A 20,423-nucleotide genomic window follows, 5' to 3' on the forward strand; every position below is an offset into this window, starting at 1 on the left:
TGTTTAATGTCTAGTCACATTTTTATCTGCATTGATCTATTGTAGTTAAATACAGTATACTAATATAAAATGTAGTCTACCCAGCAAAAATAATCATGCAGACTGTTACATGCCTCTTCATTATTTTTGCTTCCACTATCATAAATGTGTATTTTCATATTAAAAATGTCAGTTATTTAGTGAGGTAGGAAGCATTGCATATGTGGTTATGGCTTGGATGTTTCCTTGAAATGGTATTTTAAATATCTCCTCAATAGGTCTGCAGAACATTTCAGTACTATATAAGTTTTGAAAACACCTGTAAATATCATAATAAAAAATTTGAATTTCATACTCTTTTTTTATTACATAACTCAAAACCCAAAACAGTGGTGTCAACCAGTTTCACTAAGGGACATAGTTTCATATAGAGTATCTGCTTTTAAAAGTATTATTAATTACTAATAAGTTTTTTAAAAATCATAATTCTAGTGTAAATATGGTTATTATTAACCCCTTAAAGTTAGCTTTCTTACAGAATTTTTATGTTTCTATATAAAGCTTCAGTAAAGGGTGAAACAGAAATTATTAGCTAATAATAGATAAAAAATAAATATTACAGTTGGAACTTCGTTATTTAGATCTTGGTTATATTTACAACCTTCATGTGTCTCTTGAAACAGTACATTTATAAAGAAGTAGAGAAAAACTTTTCAAAAAAAGGAAATAAATGTTGGGATGGCTGATATAAACAATGTAATCAAGATAGTATGGATGACATTTCCATCATCCATACATTATAGCATGTGCAAGAATTAACACATAGCTATATATGTAGTGCAATTTATCTAATTTTATCTGATAAATGCTACAACTTTATGTGTCTGTGCTATTATGTTGAGATGATGTAAATACCATCCCTACATTTACTTCCTTTTTTTGAAAGTGTTTTCTTTACTTGTTTTATGAATTTGGCTGAAAGATGTGGATGAAACAAATGCAACTTATTATTTGCATTTTAATTGTTTTTTATTGACTAATAGTTTATGTTCATACCAAAAAATTAACAATATTTATAAATATAACTCTCACTTCTAGAAACTTCTAGAACACTTCATGTTCTTAACAGTTCAGTGCAACTGTTATGCTTTATATTAAAATATTTAACAAAGATTCATGTAAATGTATGTGATCATTTATATTTATTTTAATATTTTTATTTTAAACAAGCATGTGTAAAGCCATGATATAGTTATAGCACAGTTACACATTATTAATTGAGAGCAGAACTATTTGGCAACTTTTAGCATTCAGAACTGTATTAATCCTTGTTTTCACTCTTGTACATTGACATGGTTTTCTTGGATGCTTTGTTTGTGTTAACTCTATTTTCATGTGGTATAGTTTTTTTAGATTACAAAATTCAGTTAACTCTCTTGTTTTTTTAAAATCTACTCAGGAGGTGAAAGATTGTAAAACCCAAATGACAGACTTGACTAATCAATGGTATCAGGCAATTAGAGGTCCTTCAGAAACAGAAGAAGAATCAGAAGAAACACTGATGTGATTAGATGTATGATAGATTATCTGATAACTAAAATGTATTATCTGTGTTTGTGTATAGGATATTATTCATGATTTGGCAATTGCACAGGTTTTTGGTTGTGTGGGAATCTTTGTGTGTGATGATAAATTTTCTTGCATTACATTCTCAGTGAAATTTAACTATAGCACTGACTGCATGTAAATTATTGTGTCACGTTCTTTATAGGTTGATTGCAGTTAGTGAATTTTTATAACATTTATAATAAGCATACTGTGGTACCCATGTTTCTTTGTGTTATTTTATTGGTTAATGGTGATGGATTTGTTCAGCTCATAATATTCCAGATTTATTTATTATGATGATGTGATTAGTTGTATAATCATCTTAAGAAGTTAGGTGTAGGGTCTATTATATGAGATGGTTTTTCATGTTTACTGAAACATTTTATAAGATATCTAAAGATCTGATAAACTATAATATGTGACTAAATTTAAAGTTGTTGATGTGTACGTTGTCATGGATGTGATTTGTTACATGATATTTTATATAAGTGCACCTATGACTGAATGCATAGTGTTTATCTTAAGTCTGCTGGACTTCCTGATGGATATCTTAGATTAGTTTCCTATAAACTTATGTGCTGTTTAAGATTACTAGAATACATGATGGATACTGATATTCTAGAGTAGATGTCTATGTATGCATGATGTTTGTCTTAAGACCACTGGAATACGTGATGGACATTGATAATCCTGGATTGGGTGCCTATAAACTTGTGTGAGATAGTTGTCTTAAAGCTAAAGGCTACTCAAATACATGATAAATAGTGATGATAGTCTTGATTAATTGCCTGTAAAAATGTATCTCATAATTGCCTATAAACTTGTGTGATATTTGTCTGAACATAAATGGAATATACATGACTAATTGCAATATCCTGGATTAGTTGTCTATAAACTTGTACATGATGTATTTTAAGGTTGCCTTTGTATTTGGTTTATGGTATGATGTTCCGGATGAAATGACATTTTTACTTACTGAATACTTCAGACATCGTATATAGAATCTGACTGAGTGTTGAATGCCCTTCACAAGATGATTATGATATGTGTAACTGGATGTTTGGCATTCTTAAGGAATTAACTGTGGTACTAGATCATTATTTTTACATTTATATCTTAACATTCTTCTAATCCAATATTTGTAAGAAAAGTAAAATATCCCAGGGTTAAGTGTTAAGTATGCCATTTTCTGAAAATGACATTGAAGAATTTGTTTGTGGTAATAGTTTAAATATAATAAATAAACGTAATGTTTTATTACATGTAAAGCAGATCAAAGCTGTGAAAAATAAAACTTTGTAGAAATACAACTGTTAAATTATTTTCTTTAAACTTCAGTTCATGTCAACTAAATTAAAAATAATGTTAATACTGAATATAATTTCATGTTAAACCTTTATTTTATAAACACTTCATATAGTGTTTTATTTCTCCTTTGTGAGATGCCAGTGTTTTACCTTACACCTGTTTTCACTGAATTCATTTTGCATTTGCCTTCCTTTCTAATAGCTCAAGTGTCCAACATTAAGGTTTGTCAGTTTTTTACCATTTTTCAAATGATTGAGGATTTAACTATTGCTGATATATGAAATATAGGATACTGTAATCAAAAGACTTCTTTCCAGTGATATATTTAGACACATAAATCAGTCTCTTTGGCCAAGTAACTGTGTATCAGAGAGATAACTGTGTTATAATCTATAGTGCATATACCTTGTATATAAAGTTATATACTGATGTGAAATTATTTAGTATAACTTGTATTTAAATCAGATGTTGCTGTTTAATACAGTGGTAGAACTTTGTTTATGTTGGTATGAAAAAATTTGTAAGTATGGTTGATTATTTAAGGATCTCTGAAATAAAATTTCAAATATTTATAAATTTTTAAAGTACTCTTAATTAACAATGTTTGTTAGAACTGCAGGTTTTCAGAAGGAAAGCATCAATTTGACTTCACAGGACATTACTTTCAAATTACTTAAATTAAAACTGATTCTAGGAATTACTTCTGGCATCTCTAGTAACTGGTGTTGTATTTATGGTTACACTTGGTAACTTTGAAAAGATTGAAAAATGTATGTGAAGTTTTTACTTTATCATGTTTAATGATTTAGGACTTATTACTGCTAAAACAAATGATCATCATCAGTTCACCAGTCTTGATACATAATCAGTTTTGTGCTATTTCTGAACATGTATGTATCATGTGACTACTATTAACCAACATAATTGCTACACTTACCAATATTTTGCAGCAAGCTCACTCCATTATTCCAACTCAGCCCTTGCTGTCTCAATTTCAAAGTATTGTTTAGGTGTGTGTGTGTGTTTATTTTCAATATGGCTATGATTTATGAACATGCTTCTTTGCCATTTCAGTTATTTTTTTTCCAACAGTTTTATTTTGCTGTATTTTCATATGCTTTTTTCAACATTTTTTTCTTCATCTGTTTTTTGTAAGTAAATTACAAATGATTATAGTATGAATTTGTGATCAGTGTTAAAATTTAAAATCACTACTGACACAACTTCCTAGGATTTAGGTTCAACTTTATCTGCATAGGAGGTACAGGCCTTAATTTGCAGGGAATTAGATTCATATGATCAGCTGGCTTTTTAATTTTTTGTAACATGACAATATTTCTGAGGAGGAATACAGTCAATGAGTAGACACTTTGAACTCTCTTTTTCTGTTACCTTCCAATCAGTTGCCATTGTGCCATGTCTTTCACTTTGGTGGTGAATTGTTCTCCTTTCTTTCTTTCTTTGTGTTGTTTCCAGTTCACCCAGGAGGTCAATGGTAAGTTTTCCAACATGTATACTTCACATTGAATTGATATATCTGTGGTAGACCCTGTTCAGATGCCTTTGTATGGCTTTGACCTTATTTATGCATGGGAGAAATATGTATTTCATATCATCAGTGCTTGGACTTTGGTAAGTTAGATATTAATTATTACTTTGTATCTTCAGTAATTTTAATCATTTTGAATGGATGTTAATATTACATACTTCATAGACTCCTCAAATTTAATAGTTTTGTTTGTTCATTATTACTAAGTACTTTAACTTGGTATGTTTAGCTTGTGTGTCAGTTACATATCATTACTACTATCTGTCTATCTAAACTGCAGTCATACCTTATTGGATGTAGCTTTCCATTAGACCAGCCCAGTATTTCCTATTCCTGGCATACTGTGCTCATCTGATTCCTTCTTCCACCACTGTAGTATCCCTCCATCTTCTCTTAGATCTTTTCTCTATCCTATGTTACCAGTCCATTGTTTTTAATATCCACCTGTTACTGAAATACCTTGCTAAATGCCTAGCCTATTACCATTTATTTTTTAGAATGAACTTTACTTCATCTATTATATTTGTTGTTTTTCTTATTCTGTTATTTCTTCATCTATTTTGTAGTGTAATACTTAGAAGTTTTCTTTCTATATCTCTTTGTGTAGTTTCTATTTTTCTTCCCTTATCTTTATTAGTGTACGTATTTGGCTACCACATATTAGGGTTGGTAGTGCACACTGATTTTTGATCTTTTTTCTTCAAAGAAACATTAATGTCTTAATCATCTAAAACCTCTTCATATATTCCAAAACATCATGATATTGCCTTTATTCTAACCACAATTTCTTCCTTTGATGTATTTTCCATTGTGAGTGTTTGTCCTGAATATTTGTACTTTGACACTTTTACTGATTCTTCTTTCTAAATTTTGATGGTATCTGTGTCATGATAGTTAATTGTTTATTTGGTTTTTCCCTTATGCTCTTTTAATCCTGCTTTTTTTTTTATTACTGACATTCAAACTGTTTAATAGGGTTTCCATATTTGTAATTTAACTTATAAACAGAGCTACATTATCTGGAAACCTTATATCTCCTATGTCTTTGCCATTTATTTTTATACAATCATCTTCTAATTCAGTTTGAATTCTTCTTGGAAAGTTGCTGTAAACAGTCTTGGAGATCACCCTGTCTCTTCCTTCTTCCTGTCTTTATTACTGATGATACCTCTTTATTAAAATGTATTTTGGTTCTTACATATATGTATCTTAAACTTTTGATGTATTTTAGATTGATGCCTGTTGAAGCTAAATCATTTAATATTGTGCTGTATTCTAGTGTTAAATGCTTTTTAATAATCTATAGATCCCATACATAAATATAAGTTGTATTCATTAGATTTTTCTATTATTTGATTAGTTGCAAGTAAATAATCTGTTGTTGAGAATTTTATCTAAAGCCTTCTTTTTCTCTTGGTTAGTGTTCATCTGAAATACTAGTAATATGTAATTCATCATTTTATTAAAGTAATTTGTTTTTAATCATTGTCAATTATGTGCCTTCTTATCTTCATTTTTATTAGTGTAGAACTTATTTATCTATCGTTGTCTAGGTTAATTTAGAGGAATGGTAAGTTAGGTTTAGATTATTATTGTGTTTTCTAGCTTATTCTCTTGAGTTTGCACTTTTGTTACTATTACATATTCTGTGGACTAGGTATATTTGGATAGTTTGTCCGTTTCATTGTTGTCAGTACTTTGTTGACAAGGTATGTTTAGATTTTCCATTACATATTGTTAGTACTAATGACATATAATTTAATGTTCTATTTGATTTTTTTCTACATTATTAATTGCATGTTATATATTTAAAAATGGCTGGTATGGGTAGAGAAAGCACAAGTAGAGTTGCAAACAATGTTTCGACCTTCTTCTGTCATCGTTGTTCACTTCTCTACTAGTTCTTTCTCTACCCATACCAGCCATTTTTAAATATATAATTTTCTCTACAAGTGGGTTTTCACATCATCACGGATTGTTAATTACATGCCTTCTCCTTCCCATTTTTGTCAATGTAGGACTTAATTAAGGGTCCTGTCTTCCAGGTTATTTCTGAAGAATGGTAAGTTAGATACTGATTGTTAATTTGTTTTCTAGGTTATTTGCATTGGTTTTTCATGTTTATTATTAATGCATACTTTGTGGACAAGGTATATTTAGGTAGTTTGTCCATTTCATATTTATGGGTATATTGCGAACTAGGTATGTTTGGATAGGTTGTACCTTGCATATCAATACCACTAGTAGCTTATAATTCATTTTTCTGTTTTTTCTTTCCTAATTGTTAACTGCATTTCTTATTATCCTAGTTTTTGTTAGTGTTAGACTTACACTTTTTGCTTTGGTTACATCACTGATTTGTTTGTTTCTTTTTCATTTGTAAGGCTAAGGTTAGCTTTGGCTCCTTTTCCTGTTTTTTACCCTAAAAACCTCATTTTCTCTGTCATAATCTACAATTTAAAGTTCTTCCACACAGCACCCACTTTCTCTGTAGTTGTATGTTGCTTTAAGTCAAGTTTTCCAGTACAGGATCAAAGCTTTTGGACTCACCTCAGTTTTTTACATGTTTTGTCAAGAAGCACAATCTGTTGCCTAACATATTCATTCTGTGAATCTTTGCACTCTTCCTTCTCTAAATGACTAGCTTCTGCTAGCTTTCTTTCATTTTCAGTCCAGAAATCACACTCCTTTGCTCCTACAGGATGTAGAATTGGTGAGATTTCTATATTCGTTGGAGGGGAGAGAGTATTCTTTCCAACCTCAATGAAGCCCAGCCTTCTCCTCTTTGGATTTGAAGCAAGCAGTTCACACATCCCTCACACTTTTTTATGGCTCAGGGTGTTACATCTCTTACAGTAGATGCTTCTCTTTGTTAATTCCAGTTGCAGAAGGTTCTTTTCCTGTTTCTTTGATTGATTTTGAAAGATTTTGTCTGCCTCTTAATACTGGGAATAAGATACCTGAACTCTATTCTTATGATTGTTCCATGCTATCCTTGTAATTCCAGATACAGGTTGACCCTGTTTTGCATTTATAGCTGAGTGTGCTATGAATTTACCTATAATACTGGTTATACCTTTATCCTGTTCTCATGGTTGAGTTGAGACAATGTCAGGTTCAGTTTGTTTTCCCTCTTACACCTAAAGTGGTTTTGGGAGTTTGTCCAGTTATGACCAAACGCTTACTTCCTCTTCATAATTCTGATTACTGTGCTTGATATGTGATGCTCTGTTTACTTACAGTTGAGATTGCTGAATGTATATAAATGGTTTATACACCCTAGCCACAATGATGATATTTATTTATTTCTCCACTTTCAGCCTCCTGATGTGATATGGAACCTCATCTTTCCAGTTGAAGTTGAGAATGTATGTAGCTCATTTCATTTCTGTGTTACTATAGCTTGCACCTGTAAAACCATTTTGTGCTTGTGCAAGTAATTTCCTTTTCTGCCCATTTTGGATTCATTTCCTACATCTTGGGTAAAGAGCATACTTATTTCAGAAGTAGTGTAGTACCCCACAGATGTTCTTCTTTTTCATTTCTGAGCACATCCATTTATTCTGAGAGGTCACTTTCTGCTTGGTTTGATATTTGTGCATCTACACTGGCTCCTCTATCTTTGCAGTGTGGGGTTTTTTCTTTGTATGAGAGGGAGGTAAGACTGTATTGGAAGTTGACATTTTTCTTATACTAAAAATGTATTTCTGATAGGTACTTACCTCTTGTCTCACACTTTCCACCCTTCCTCCCCACTGACAGTGTTTTCCTTTTGGAGCCTGATAATTCTTGAAAGTGAGGATTGAGTGGGAATAGTAGAGAGAGCTGGCTGCACAAGTATAGGTGATGTAATGCTGTTAGTGGAGAATAGTCACATTATATGTACATGCATAAAAATGGTGTAAAATTGATGGGGTATATAGATTGGTGCACTGATTGCAAAAATTTTTTTAGCAATACTTAGTGGGAAGAAAAACAGATATCCTTGTGGAGGCAAGTACCTGTTGGATACATTTTCCATATTAGAAAATGTTAAATTTTATATTAGTAGCTACCAGTTCTTAAGTAAAATTTGGTAAAAATTAATGTTTTACTGTGTAGATAATTCCAGATTTTTTTTTGTGGGAATTTACTGTATCTCACTAATTGAAATGTCCAAAATCTTAAAAAAAGATGTTAATAAATTCTCTTAATTCTCAACATATCTAGACAATTCTGAGAGTACAGTATTTATGTACTGTCTTAAAAATTGGCACAGTTTTATCAACTGTTAACATGAGAATTTCATTTATGTCTAGTAGGTTTTGTGATCTTTTTTAATCAAATTGTGTGTATGTATGTCTATATATTGTCAAAATTTTGATGCACTTTAGATTGATGGCTATTCAACTCTGCTGTAGGTAGTTGCAGGTGATTGTGTGACTACTAATCATGTGTCCTGAACCATGGCTTCTCTTCCTTGATCTATTGATACATAGGGAAATTAATTCCATATTTACCTTTAAGGCTTTTTTACTTGGGCAGACCCTCATCAGTGTTGTCAGTGACTATCATTTGGAGTTGGGGTCTGTGGGAGTAAGGTTAGTTTTTCTGAAACCTGGAATTCCTTTTCTACATATTCTTGGGTTTTTTCAAGTTCTAGCATTGGGGTTGGTCATTCAGTTCACTTTTTAACCTTTGTTGTCCTCTTGCAACAGATTCATGAAATGTGGATCTTTGTTCAAAGGGCATCAGAGAGTTATTGGTCAAGGGAACAGTAGAGTGTGTGTTTGTGTGTGTTTTTCTTTTAGCAAAGCCACAAAGGCTATCTGCTCAGCCCACCGAGGGGAATCGAACCCCTGATTTTAGCGTTGTAAATTCGGAGACTTACCGCTGTACTAGCGGGGGGCTGGGAACAGTAGAGAGAGTAGTTCACATTCTTCTGGGATTTTATTCTCCTTTATTTTTGTACTTAAGAAGACTGGAGATTGGTGGTTGATCTTTTATCTTGCTCGTCTAGACCAATTCCTAGATCCTTCCAGTTTCACAATGAAGTTCTTTCACTGTTGTTGATGCATATCTCAGCATTTCCACAGCAGAGTCATCTTACTGCTATCTGTATTTCATGCACAAGAGTCTGTTCTGCAGTTCAGGACTCTGGATAAGTGGTTACTTTTTGCACACTCTTGTCAGTTTGTGGAACAACACACCCATATTCTCCTTTCAGAAGCCACCAAAACTGGCTTCTTCTTCTTTTTTTATCAGAGATGAAAAATCTCTCTTCTTGCCAACTCAATGTGTTGTACACTCGAGTGTATTTTTCAACATGTTTTTAAGCCAGTTTCAGCCAACTCTCATCCAGCATGAAGCTTTGGAATAGGCAGTCAAGCTCTCAGTCATATCTCCTTCTCCTACTGTAAGAATTATTCTGTCTTTTTTGGGGAGAGATGTTGGCATCCTCTGAAGCTCTAGAATGGTCCCTTTAGTGGTTGCAGCATGACCAATGGATCATATCAACATCTTGGATCTTGAGTGGTGTTTGGATTGTACCAACACTGTCATTGGTGTTCCTATACCATCCCATTTTTCTGAGATTCATGTCTTCAGACTTGCCACACTTTAGGGAGAGAGTGCATATATCAACTCTCAGGAATTCCAGGATCTAGGGATGGAAGACTACTGTTCTGTACAGATTGATGTTTTGGAACTTCTTGCTGTCCAATGGGCAATGGTTCAAGGTTTTGATCTGTTAAAGGTGAAAATCCTCATGATTCTTTCTGATGATTTTTACAGTGGTCTCTCACGTTTTCCATCAAGGGAGCATGTTGTTTTTAAACATTTTTATTAATATTGGGTATTCTGTACGGGGTTCACTCCCATCATATCAGCCTTTTGGCTTGCCATCTTCCAAAGGTGATGAATTTAATAGCAGATCTGTTGCAAGGTTTTATGATAGATTTGTTCTTAGTTTGGGACACCAATGATCAACACATTTGCCATTTATTGGAACTCTCAACTACAGACATTTTGGTTTCGAATAACTCATTCTTGGGCTTTGGTGATAGATGCATTTAGTTAAGATTGGATGATATTTCACCTCTGGGCCTTTTCCCAAATTATTTTTTCCCAAAGTTCTAGCTATATATGACTTGATCCACTGCTTGTCAAGAACTGTCAGACCCATATTGGCTGGCCCAGCCACAGTTTCTTCTTATACAGTATCTTCAAAAGTGTCCACTTCTGCCACCTCTTTGGCAACCTACTGAGGCAACCGTGATTTGACATTATACAACCAGACATTCTCAAGCTCAAACTTCATGTATGGAATTTAAGCTGTACTTTATTTGGCATTGGGGTTTAGCTTCTAAAGTTGCCTTGTATTTGTCTCAATCTATCAGTGTACTTACAATGGATATTTATAAATAGAAATGGCACACTTATCACCAATTGTGTCTCACCAGGAAAGGAAACTCACTTCACCCAAATGTTCTTACTGTATCCTTTTTTTTAACTTGAATTTTTGACAAAAATATGAAACTCACTTCACCCAAATATTCCTTTTTTTTAACTTCAATTTTTGACAAAAATTTAGTTTCTTCTATTCTGGCTTTATATAAGGCAGGTTTATCAACTATTTTGATATTCTAAACATCAGAAAGTACTTGAATCCCCAGTGCTCTCTGGCCTTCTTAAATCATTTAGAGTATTTTGTCCCAAACATCCTTTCATTACCCAACTGGGATATTAAGGTGATATTACATTTCTTTTCTCAACATTCAATCAAGCCATTACCCATACGTACCATGTCTCACCTTTCCTTTAAAGCATATTTTTTGTTGCTGCTGGGTGTACATGTTGAAGGTCAGAGTGTTTTGCACTGCATGTACAAAGAATTGTTTATCACTCCCCTTATGCCCTGATATTCCTTGATAGGTCCTTTCTTCCTAACACTCTGGCAGGCAATTCTTTTGCCATATGTTTCTCACCTCTACAACTGATTAAATCCATATTGTTTATGTTCTGTCAGAGCCCTGTGATGTTATGTGGCTCCCAGGTGTTTGAAATTGACTTTATTCATTAAGATCCTTAGTTTCCTGAAATTTTGCCACAATTGCTTTGACAAGGTAGCTTTGCAAATTGATCCATATTGCATATTATGGACATTTTTTTACAGACAAGGAAATTTCTGTAAGTCAAATCTCATCAGATTTGTAACATTTCTTTGTCTTTGACTGCCCAGTTGAATTGCCTGTTGGAGAACTTCATGCAGGCTGACATGTGGACTTCCTGAAGACTTTTCTCTCACATTATTTATAAGATCTACCAGTTTCTTCCTCTGAGAGTTTTTGCCTACCCCTGTAGTTAATTTGACTTCATCTGCTAGATTGTAAGGAAAGATGAGTATTATTTTTTCTCTTCTTTTTTCTTTACTTTCCAGGATCCATTACCTCTTTTGTCACTGGATCCAAATGTGTGCCAAGTTTTGCACAGATAGGTGTGTTTTTATCCATCCAATTTCTCACTAGCGCCCAATTTTAACTGTGCTTACTACCAGTTGCAACAGGCTCTGCAGAAATGAAGTGTTCCATAATACCATCTAGGAGCTCACCAGATAGTATTACCATTTTATACTAGACCACCACTCATGGACTATCATAATTAAAGCTAAAAGGGACCCTGCCCATCCCTTCTGATCATTGGATTGAATAAATCAAGTTTGGTTTGCTTTTGAAACCTTAGGGAATTTTGTTCACATATAGCACTGTTTCTCAGAGCTACCCAGTATGCATTACCCCCTAGATTCTACTAGTGGAACTAGGGAGTCCTTGCCACACACAATTTCCAGTCACCATGGTGGTGGACAGAGGCTTTTCCAGCAGAGTGTTCAAGTGATTTCTTCTACTGTTGAAGGAGAAGGCAAAGTTGGGAAACCTCCTACAGATTCAGATTTGATGCTCAGCTCTATGGTTGGGTGTGCATGGTCCTTCTTTAGCTCAATATTGGTTTAGTATATTGTTTGTGGAAGGAGGTCCACTATATCCTCTTAATTCCAAACATGAAGTGGTCCCATTCTGGATGCAAGTGGAAGATGCCTTGTCCTCTCAGTAAGGGAGTGAAGATGAACATTCATAATTCCAGATTCGATGAGTTCTGTTTCTTTGGTTGAGTAAGTCATGCATGATCCCATCATCCTGAGCCTGGGTGGGCTTCTTCAGGTGGAGGAGAAAGTTCATCTATTTCATTGTTGCGTACGTACACATCATGATTCCAATGGTTCTGAATGCATCACTCTATGATTATAGGTTGAGATCCAGTCAAAAGTATGTCTATATAAGATCTTGTGATCCAGTTGCCCTGACCACCAACATGGAATATAAGGACCAAGTCCCCTTAATTCCAACCCGAGTTGTGGAACCTCAGATATCTGGTTGTGGCTGGCCTATAGTGATTATTACTTCTGTACCATTCCACCCTTGACACGGAATCTAAGTTCATGATGAAGAGCATATCTGTTCTTGATGTAATGTGGATCCTTATTATCTTGGTTCACACTTGATACTACCTTCACCAGCCAGTCCCTTCACCTTCTCAGTGTGGGATTCTAGCTTTCATTTACAGCTGGGGTATGTATGTTTTGGAAGTTAACATTTTATGAAATTTAATATGTATTTTCAATAATACTTCACTCCACTGAACTCTCCCACCCTTTCTCCCTTCTAAGAGTCAGTGTTAGAGACTAGGTTGATATCAATCTTGAAAAAGTGATAAAATTATTATCATGTTAGTACATTAATGTAGGTGGAAAGTATCATGAAACAATTATTGCCAAGGACAATTGAATGGGGTATAAAAGAATGGAGCAAGCAAGAAAACATCAGACCAATGGGTTAAGTTGAAACCTTGTTGAACAAGTAATAGTTACTGAAGTAATTATAAAATTGCTATTATGTTTGTTGTTAAGCTCAAAGGTATGTGACAGAAAGAAGTATTTGTTCTTTGTTCAAATTTTGCCTTCTAATTTGATTTATTTTTTACTTCAAGTGTATTTAACTTTGTTGAGTTGTAGAAAGTGTAGGGGGCTTGTGATTGAATAGTGTTGGGTTCCATTCCCATTGTCACCAAATTTGTTTGCCATGTGTATTTGTTTTTTTTGTTATAGCAAAACTTTTAAGACTGTTTGCCACTGTCAGTAACGTTTAACAGTTTACAAGAGACAAGAAGCTACTATCTAGCAATACCCACCATCTTCTTTTGTTATTTTTTTTATTCTTAAACTTCTCAAGAGAAATAAAACAACTTACTATCAGCACTCAACACCATTTTTGCTTGTATATACCATGGTTTTAAGAACACTGTACTAATCTGTTAATCAAATGTAACCAATTAATGGTGCTATTGGTTAAGTGAATAATATATACAACAAATCACCCAGCTCTAATGATGATAAAAGAATAAAAACTTCATTAAGACTTTTTTAAAGGATTTATATTTAATGTGTTATGTAGCTTGGGTATTATAGTACCACGCAAGGAGTCGCATAGACTCGGAAAGAACCATTTATTCCATACCACAACTGTTTTTTGGCCTGAGTTGGGTGAAAAATTTAGGTTTGTTAAACTAAAATTTAATAAAAAGTAGTTTAAAAAAGCATGAAATGCAGAAGTGAGACAGGTCATGTGATCTACAAAATTAAATGCGAAGAGTATGATTTAATTTGAATTTTTATATAAATATCACTGAGAAATTAGCAATCAGAAAACAAAATATACCTTATTAACATTAAAAACAGCCAATATAAAATGTGCTAAAGAAAAGTGCTGATAATTTGAAACATGTAAATTATCTTGATGGATATTTTATGATAATGTAACATTTTGTAAAAAATGTAAAAAATACAACACAAGAAGTATATAATTATGTAATGTTATTCCATCATAGTTACAACTTCAATTTTAAAAATATAAGTGTAAAACATATAAAGATAAGAACACAAAAGATGAGTTAAAAACTGTTTTCTTTTGAAATTTGCACTAAATACAAAAAATATTTGAAAGTTTTACATAAGTCATAAGGAATGTTTCTGTATTATGTTATAAAAATTGGTTGTACAAGATCTGTAGTAAGCCTGTATTGCAATGTGGTTTAATATATATACTTGCAAATAATATGAAGCAGTTTTTTCTTGAGTTCAACATAACTGATTACTTTCCAATCATACATTGCATTCTTGGAAAGCCTCAGTTATTCACTGTAGTTAATTTTTTTCTAAATGTTGAATATTGCTCATTCCAAGATTTTGGGTTTTATGATGATTTGCTATTATCAGATTTGATATTTTTTTCATGTGTTTTGGTTAGAAATTATACATTTTCACACATAATGTATTCAGATGTACTTTCAATTTAGCTAGTATCAATTTGTACAAAATTTTGATGTTTCCATGTATCCATAAATATAATCTGACTATACTGTGGACTTACATTATCATGGATTAAGCATATTATTTGTTTTGCAGGTTGATTAGCATGTATAGAGCTGTTGCAAAAAATAGTTATAACAGTGAATAAATATTTGTATAGTGTATGTTTTTTGCTGTTTTTTCCTGTTATACATTTCCATGAGCTCTCAAAAAAGTGAATGAATAAGATATTACTTGTTCTGTAATTATATTATACCTACCATCTTCAATATTAACAGTTTTAGTGCAGTTGATGTTACCTGTTATTTATATGTTTGTGTGTGATGTGATACAGTTATTTAGTATTTCTTGTTCTAGTACCTTAAATATTGCTCATAACTAACTTCTTGTAATATGCAAGTCAATGTTTCAGTATCTGTTGTAGGGAAAGAAAACTTTTCAAATCCATGGTGTTTATTTTAACCATAGCTTTCAGTGAAAATGTTTTTATTATCAAAAGTTGCAATTTTGACTGTATTTAAGGACACTTTTTCACTTGTAGTGTTCTTTAAATTTAAATTATATTTGACATTAAATGTCTGATTAATTATTTTTGAGTGGATAAGGTTTGGTAGCTAAATTTGTACATACCATGTATGTATTTCTTTTAATGTTGTTATTATGTTGAAATCCAGTGTATATAATACTGTATAAACATGTAGACACTGATTATAAATGCCAATATGATGTAGAAGCTTTGCTTTTTCTCATAAACATATTAGGCATTAGTGATAGGTGAGGTAAGCAGATGTCTAAAAATACAAATTCAGTAAAAGTTTAATGTTAATTTTACTTTCACTTAAAGAGACTATGTCATGTGTACATCCTTTTTGTATCATACTGATTCATAAGTTATATTCAAAGAAACAGACTCTGTAAACTAATTTAAAACAAGCCTCTGCTAAAGTCAAGAAGATAGACTTTGAAAAAGTACTCAATAACTGTGCATCTAAAAAAAGACAAAGTTACTTTTTGTTAATCCAAACAGTTTGAAGTATTATGTAAACAGACCTGTTAAAGTAAAAGTTCTTGGAAATTACAACATTTTATTCACGTAATACCATACGTGTGCCTACCAGTGATAATGGTGCAGGTGTTCCAGTAGGAAGAACATTTTAAAAGCTTTCTTAGGATGGTAAAATATGTCATAAATAATTCATTTAACTTCGTTCATGGTTATGATTTTAGAATACAAATTGTATGCAATTAAAATTTTGAGTGCAAATTTTGATTATTTTTTTCTGGATTCTGTAATTCACTAATGCTTATTGTATGAAATGCTAAACAAAAAAATAGATTTTTGAATGCATCAGATTGTTTACTGTGTGTCTCATTTAGATTAATGTTCATTAGTTTTCACCAAATGAAAATTTATTAATTTCTTTATAATCATGTTTAATTTACAGCAGCAAATAGAGAAAGATGTATAGATATTTAACATGAATTGAAATCCAATAGTGATAAGTGAACAATGCTATTGAAACAATCCATTATTTGTAAGTAAAGGTTCTGATTTCTAATTTTGGCCACCTCCCTTCAAACGATTTTTTCTGAATTCAGGATAAACTTGAAAACTACTCAGATAGGTGAAAGACTGTAATTTATTAATAAATGGAGATTCAAGTGTAACAGTAATGACCTGGAATCAACAAAGGCAAGCTTACTTGCTAGTAAGAGAAATGTGGGTTCTTATTTTGATTTTCTGATTATTAGAGCAATATATCTTTACTCTCTTTTTTGTTTGTTTGTTTTTTATTAGTGCCTTCTCACTTTATATACCACCATCATTACTTTTTGTTTGTAAATTAGCATAGAGTAAAAAGAGTGGTTTTTCAGTATATTCTGTAATGCTTAACCAGTTAATATCTGTAACTCCACTACAAATAAATAAACATTGAATTGGAACAAAAAAATGATTAAAAAACAACACAAGGAGATAAATAAAAGCACAGGAACACTCAAGATTCTTAAAGAAAGTGAGAAAAAGCACAGGTACATTTGAAATATTCAGAGAAAAGTAAAATTTAGACATTGGTTCATTGTAGTAGTAAAGTTGGTAGAGAGTCAGTTGGTGTTAACAAAGTATATTTTATTATATTTCTTAATATTAATAAGTACCATTCTTCAGTAATGGGAAAGTATACAAAGTACCTCTTGACTTGATAAAAGAAAAACCTGATTTTAAGGGTATATTTTGTTGAGACAATAGTACTGAGCCTAAAGAAGCAGCTGTTGTATGTAACTACTATATCTTAGGAATATCAGTTGTGATACAAAACTAACCATATGACATGATAAATGAATGCCTTTAGAGGATATATTACTGTAAAAGAAGAAGCTAAAAAAATTAAGGAGCTTCACAGTAGTGCAGTCAACTTTAATGGAAATGCATTTCAGGCAGTGTGATAAAGAGACAGAAGGTCAGAGTTTAATTCACTCAACTGTTTAAATAGTTTATAAAACTGGTTTGTGCTCACACCTAGCTGCTGGGACATTTAGAGGAATTTGTGAAGAATTATTGTACAGCAACTAAAAGTACTTGCCTGAATTCCTTTAAAAACTTGGAACAGAAATTAAAAAGCAAGTAAAAGATGAAAAACTATGATTATTGATGAGTCTTCAGATATAGCTTGAAAGCCTGCAGTCAATACACTGATGTCATATTTCAAACATGGTGAAAGAAGATCATGAAGTGACATTAGTAAATGTTTGTAATGTTGCATTCTCAGACAGTGTTAGCACTGCTTTGGTGCTTGCAGAATCCTTACAGCAATGTGGGAAGTGTTGTGATGTTATTTCCATTGTATCTCATTGAGCACAACACCTGCAAAAGGTGTTGAATGGCATACATGTTTTTAAACTTCCACATGTCAAAGGTATGGTATTTTCAATTCATGTATATGCTGACAATGCTCTTAGCTGCTTTTGAATGTCAAACATTTAAGGGTGTTACAATTAAAAAAAATGCTGTGTGATTTTAGGAATTCTGTTGTCTAAAGGTGCTGCTTATATGAGGCAATCCAAGATGTGAAAGATGGAAGAAAACAACTAAGGTAAATGTATCTACCACTGTGATGAAGCTCTAAGGCAAATATATGTGTTTTATTTTTTCCTGAAGTCACCTCAGAGTCATGTGTTTGACAAATAAAAGAAATATTTTTCCTTGTGGAAGATGTAACAACTAAAGCTCTGCACTCAGAATTTAGTCAATATGTAGCAGAACTCTCTTCAGACAATCCTGTACTCATAACAGTGAGATTTTTGTAGGATGCCATAGTCAGATGTCCAGCTCTGTCAGCAGCATCATTAACTTTACTCCATATTCTGGCTGAAAGTACAGCAAAAGAGCATACTTTCAGTAAATTGCACTATATTTACCAACTAGACTGCAGTAAATATGTCTGAAGATACACTTAAACAGCAAATGATACAATGATAACCAAGTTTGTATAGTAAGTTGTTTTTTTACACTTGTTCCAAAATTAACCAAAAAAATCTTCATAACTGGTGGTAAAATCAGAAATGTTTTTCTCATTATTTTTAATTAGTAGTAGCTACATTTTGTAAACTGAGAGAGTACACATCTAAAAATACTTGATTGGTTTTTAATAAGAAGAAGGTTTTTGTTGTTTTTTGAAGACAATACAAGCTGATGACAAGAAAGATCAGTGTTCTTTATTGTGACTTTTTACTTTTTTTCTGGAGACTGAGAAAGTAACCATCTAAAAACTTGTTCAATTTATAACTTCATTTTCTGAGACTAAGAAAATAGCTGTAGTTTGTGTTAAACAATTCTGAATAAAACTTGATTTCAACTTGAATATTTTTACACAAAAATCTTTACCCAATCTTGCTCTCTTTTTATTTAAATCATTTACCTGTTGTAAAAAGCTAGAAGAAAGATTTTGCCTGAAAATCACCCCCCCTATTTATAAGTTTTTTTTTCAAGATTCATAGAAATCAGTTGATTTTCTTTGCATAAAGTGTAAAAAAGTAAAAGCATGTAGTCAGGAAGTAACTTAATTTACTTGATTATGAGGACTAGTACTTTGTGTGGGGTTACCTTGAAGCTTGCTAAGGAAATTATTTGTAAAACATTTAGAAGAAAAACATTTTGAGCTTCAAATATAACTTAAGTAGAAGGTGTATACAATATGTAAGTTTATCAATAACACAACATCAAATTATGTGAAATAAAATTTTTGCATTTGCAACATTTCAAATATTTGCTCTTCCTTAGACTTAACTGAGCATAGAAGCTTTGATAGATGATTTAGTTGTAAAGATTGCATGAGTAATTTGCTAGTCCTAACAACACGGTTATTATATTACTTTTGCTTCTGAGGTAGTTTTTGGATATAGCCATTTTAAAAATGAGTTTACTGTACTGTAAATGTAAGCTGCTAGTATAAATGTGAATGGATAAAACATGCATCAGATTACACTGTTTTTTATATTGGCATTTAATTTGTCAAGATCAGTCATGTTTCTAGACCTCTTTAGTTTAAACTTCACTTCTGTTTAAATCATTTCATGAGCTGGAGTAAGTTTTCTTAATAATTTTGAAGAATGAAACCCTTTTTAGTGAAAGTGATAAAATTTAAAGTGCATTATTAAAAAATGGGGTCATAACTGATAGGTTCTTGCCTTTCTTTAACTACAAATTCAGGTTTAGAGCCAAACATGGCCCATTGGATAACATACCAGATGGTGAGGCTGAGGTTCTATGGCTCACATCACATTATCACTATAGAGGTATTATAAGGATGGTAGTCAAATACCACTGTTTAATGTGTTCAAAATTGTGGATGTCTGGTGTAAATAGCCCTAATGTAGCTTTGTGTGAAACAATTATTCAGGAAAGTTTTATGGTATTAGTTTGAGTTAACAAGTAGTATAGACACAATTTGTTCTTCATTTCATAATGACAAGAAACCCACTTTTTTGTTAACCTGAAGATGACTTAAGAAGGTTGAAACATTGTTATCTTATTTATTAGTGAAGGTGTTAATACCCATACTTGCTGTCCTGAGATATATTTTTTTCTTCCTTTGTTGAATTCATTATGGCCTGGCATGGCCAAAAGTGTTAAGGTGTGCGACTTGTAATATGAGGGGCGCGGGTTCGCATCCCATTCACGTCAAACATGCTCGCCCTTTCAGCCGTGGGGGCATTACGATGTGACAGTCAGTCCGACTATTCATTGGTAAAAGAATAGCCCAAGAGTTGACAGTGGGTGGTGATGACTAGCTGCCTTCCCTCTAGTCTTACACTTCTAAATTAGGGACGGCTAGCACAGATAGCCTTCGAGTAGCTTTGTGCGAAATTCAAAAAACAAACTTGTTGAATTAAGTAGTCTGATTCATCTGTGATCCAGTACATAATTAGTTTCTAACAGCATTGAAACAAACCATTATAGGGTAAAAACCCCAGTGCATCTTTTTTGAGTTCATTTATAATTTCATGTTTTTTATATGTTTGAGTATACTTACATTGATTTAATTTTCACATCTCCCTTACTAAAGATCTGCCAGTTTTGTG

At 32.4% G+C, this 20,423-nt stretch overlaps 1 protein-coding gene across 1 annotated transcript in view; it reads left to right on the forward strand.

The window, feature by feature from the left end:
* The window catches only part of LOC143240971 (sodium/hydrogen exchanger 8-like), a 49,877-nt gene extending 33,082 nt beyond the window's left edge, over positions 1-16,795 (forward strand). Inside the window, exon 9 of the mRNA XM_076484316.1 lies at positions 1,439-16,795. Coding sequence (XP_076340431.1) covers positions 1,439-1,546 — 108 coding nt within the window. The 3' untranslated portion in view covers positions 1,547-16,795. The remainder of the gene's footprint in view (positions 1-1,438) is intronic.
* Positions 16,796-20,423: the final 3,628 nt, after the last annotated feature.

Source organism: Tachypleus tridentatus, chromosome 13, assembly GCF_004210375.1.
Source record: "Tachypleus tridentatus isolate NWPU-2018 chromosome 13, ASM421037v1, whole genome shotgun sequence".
Lineage (NCBI taxonomy): Eukaryota > Metazoa > Arthropoda > Merostomata > Xiphosura > Limulidae > Tachypleus > Tachypleus tridentatus.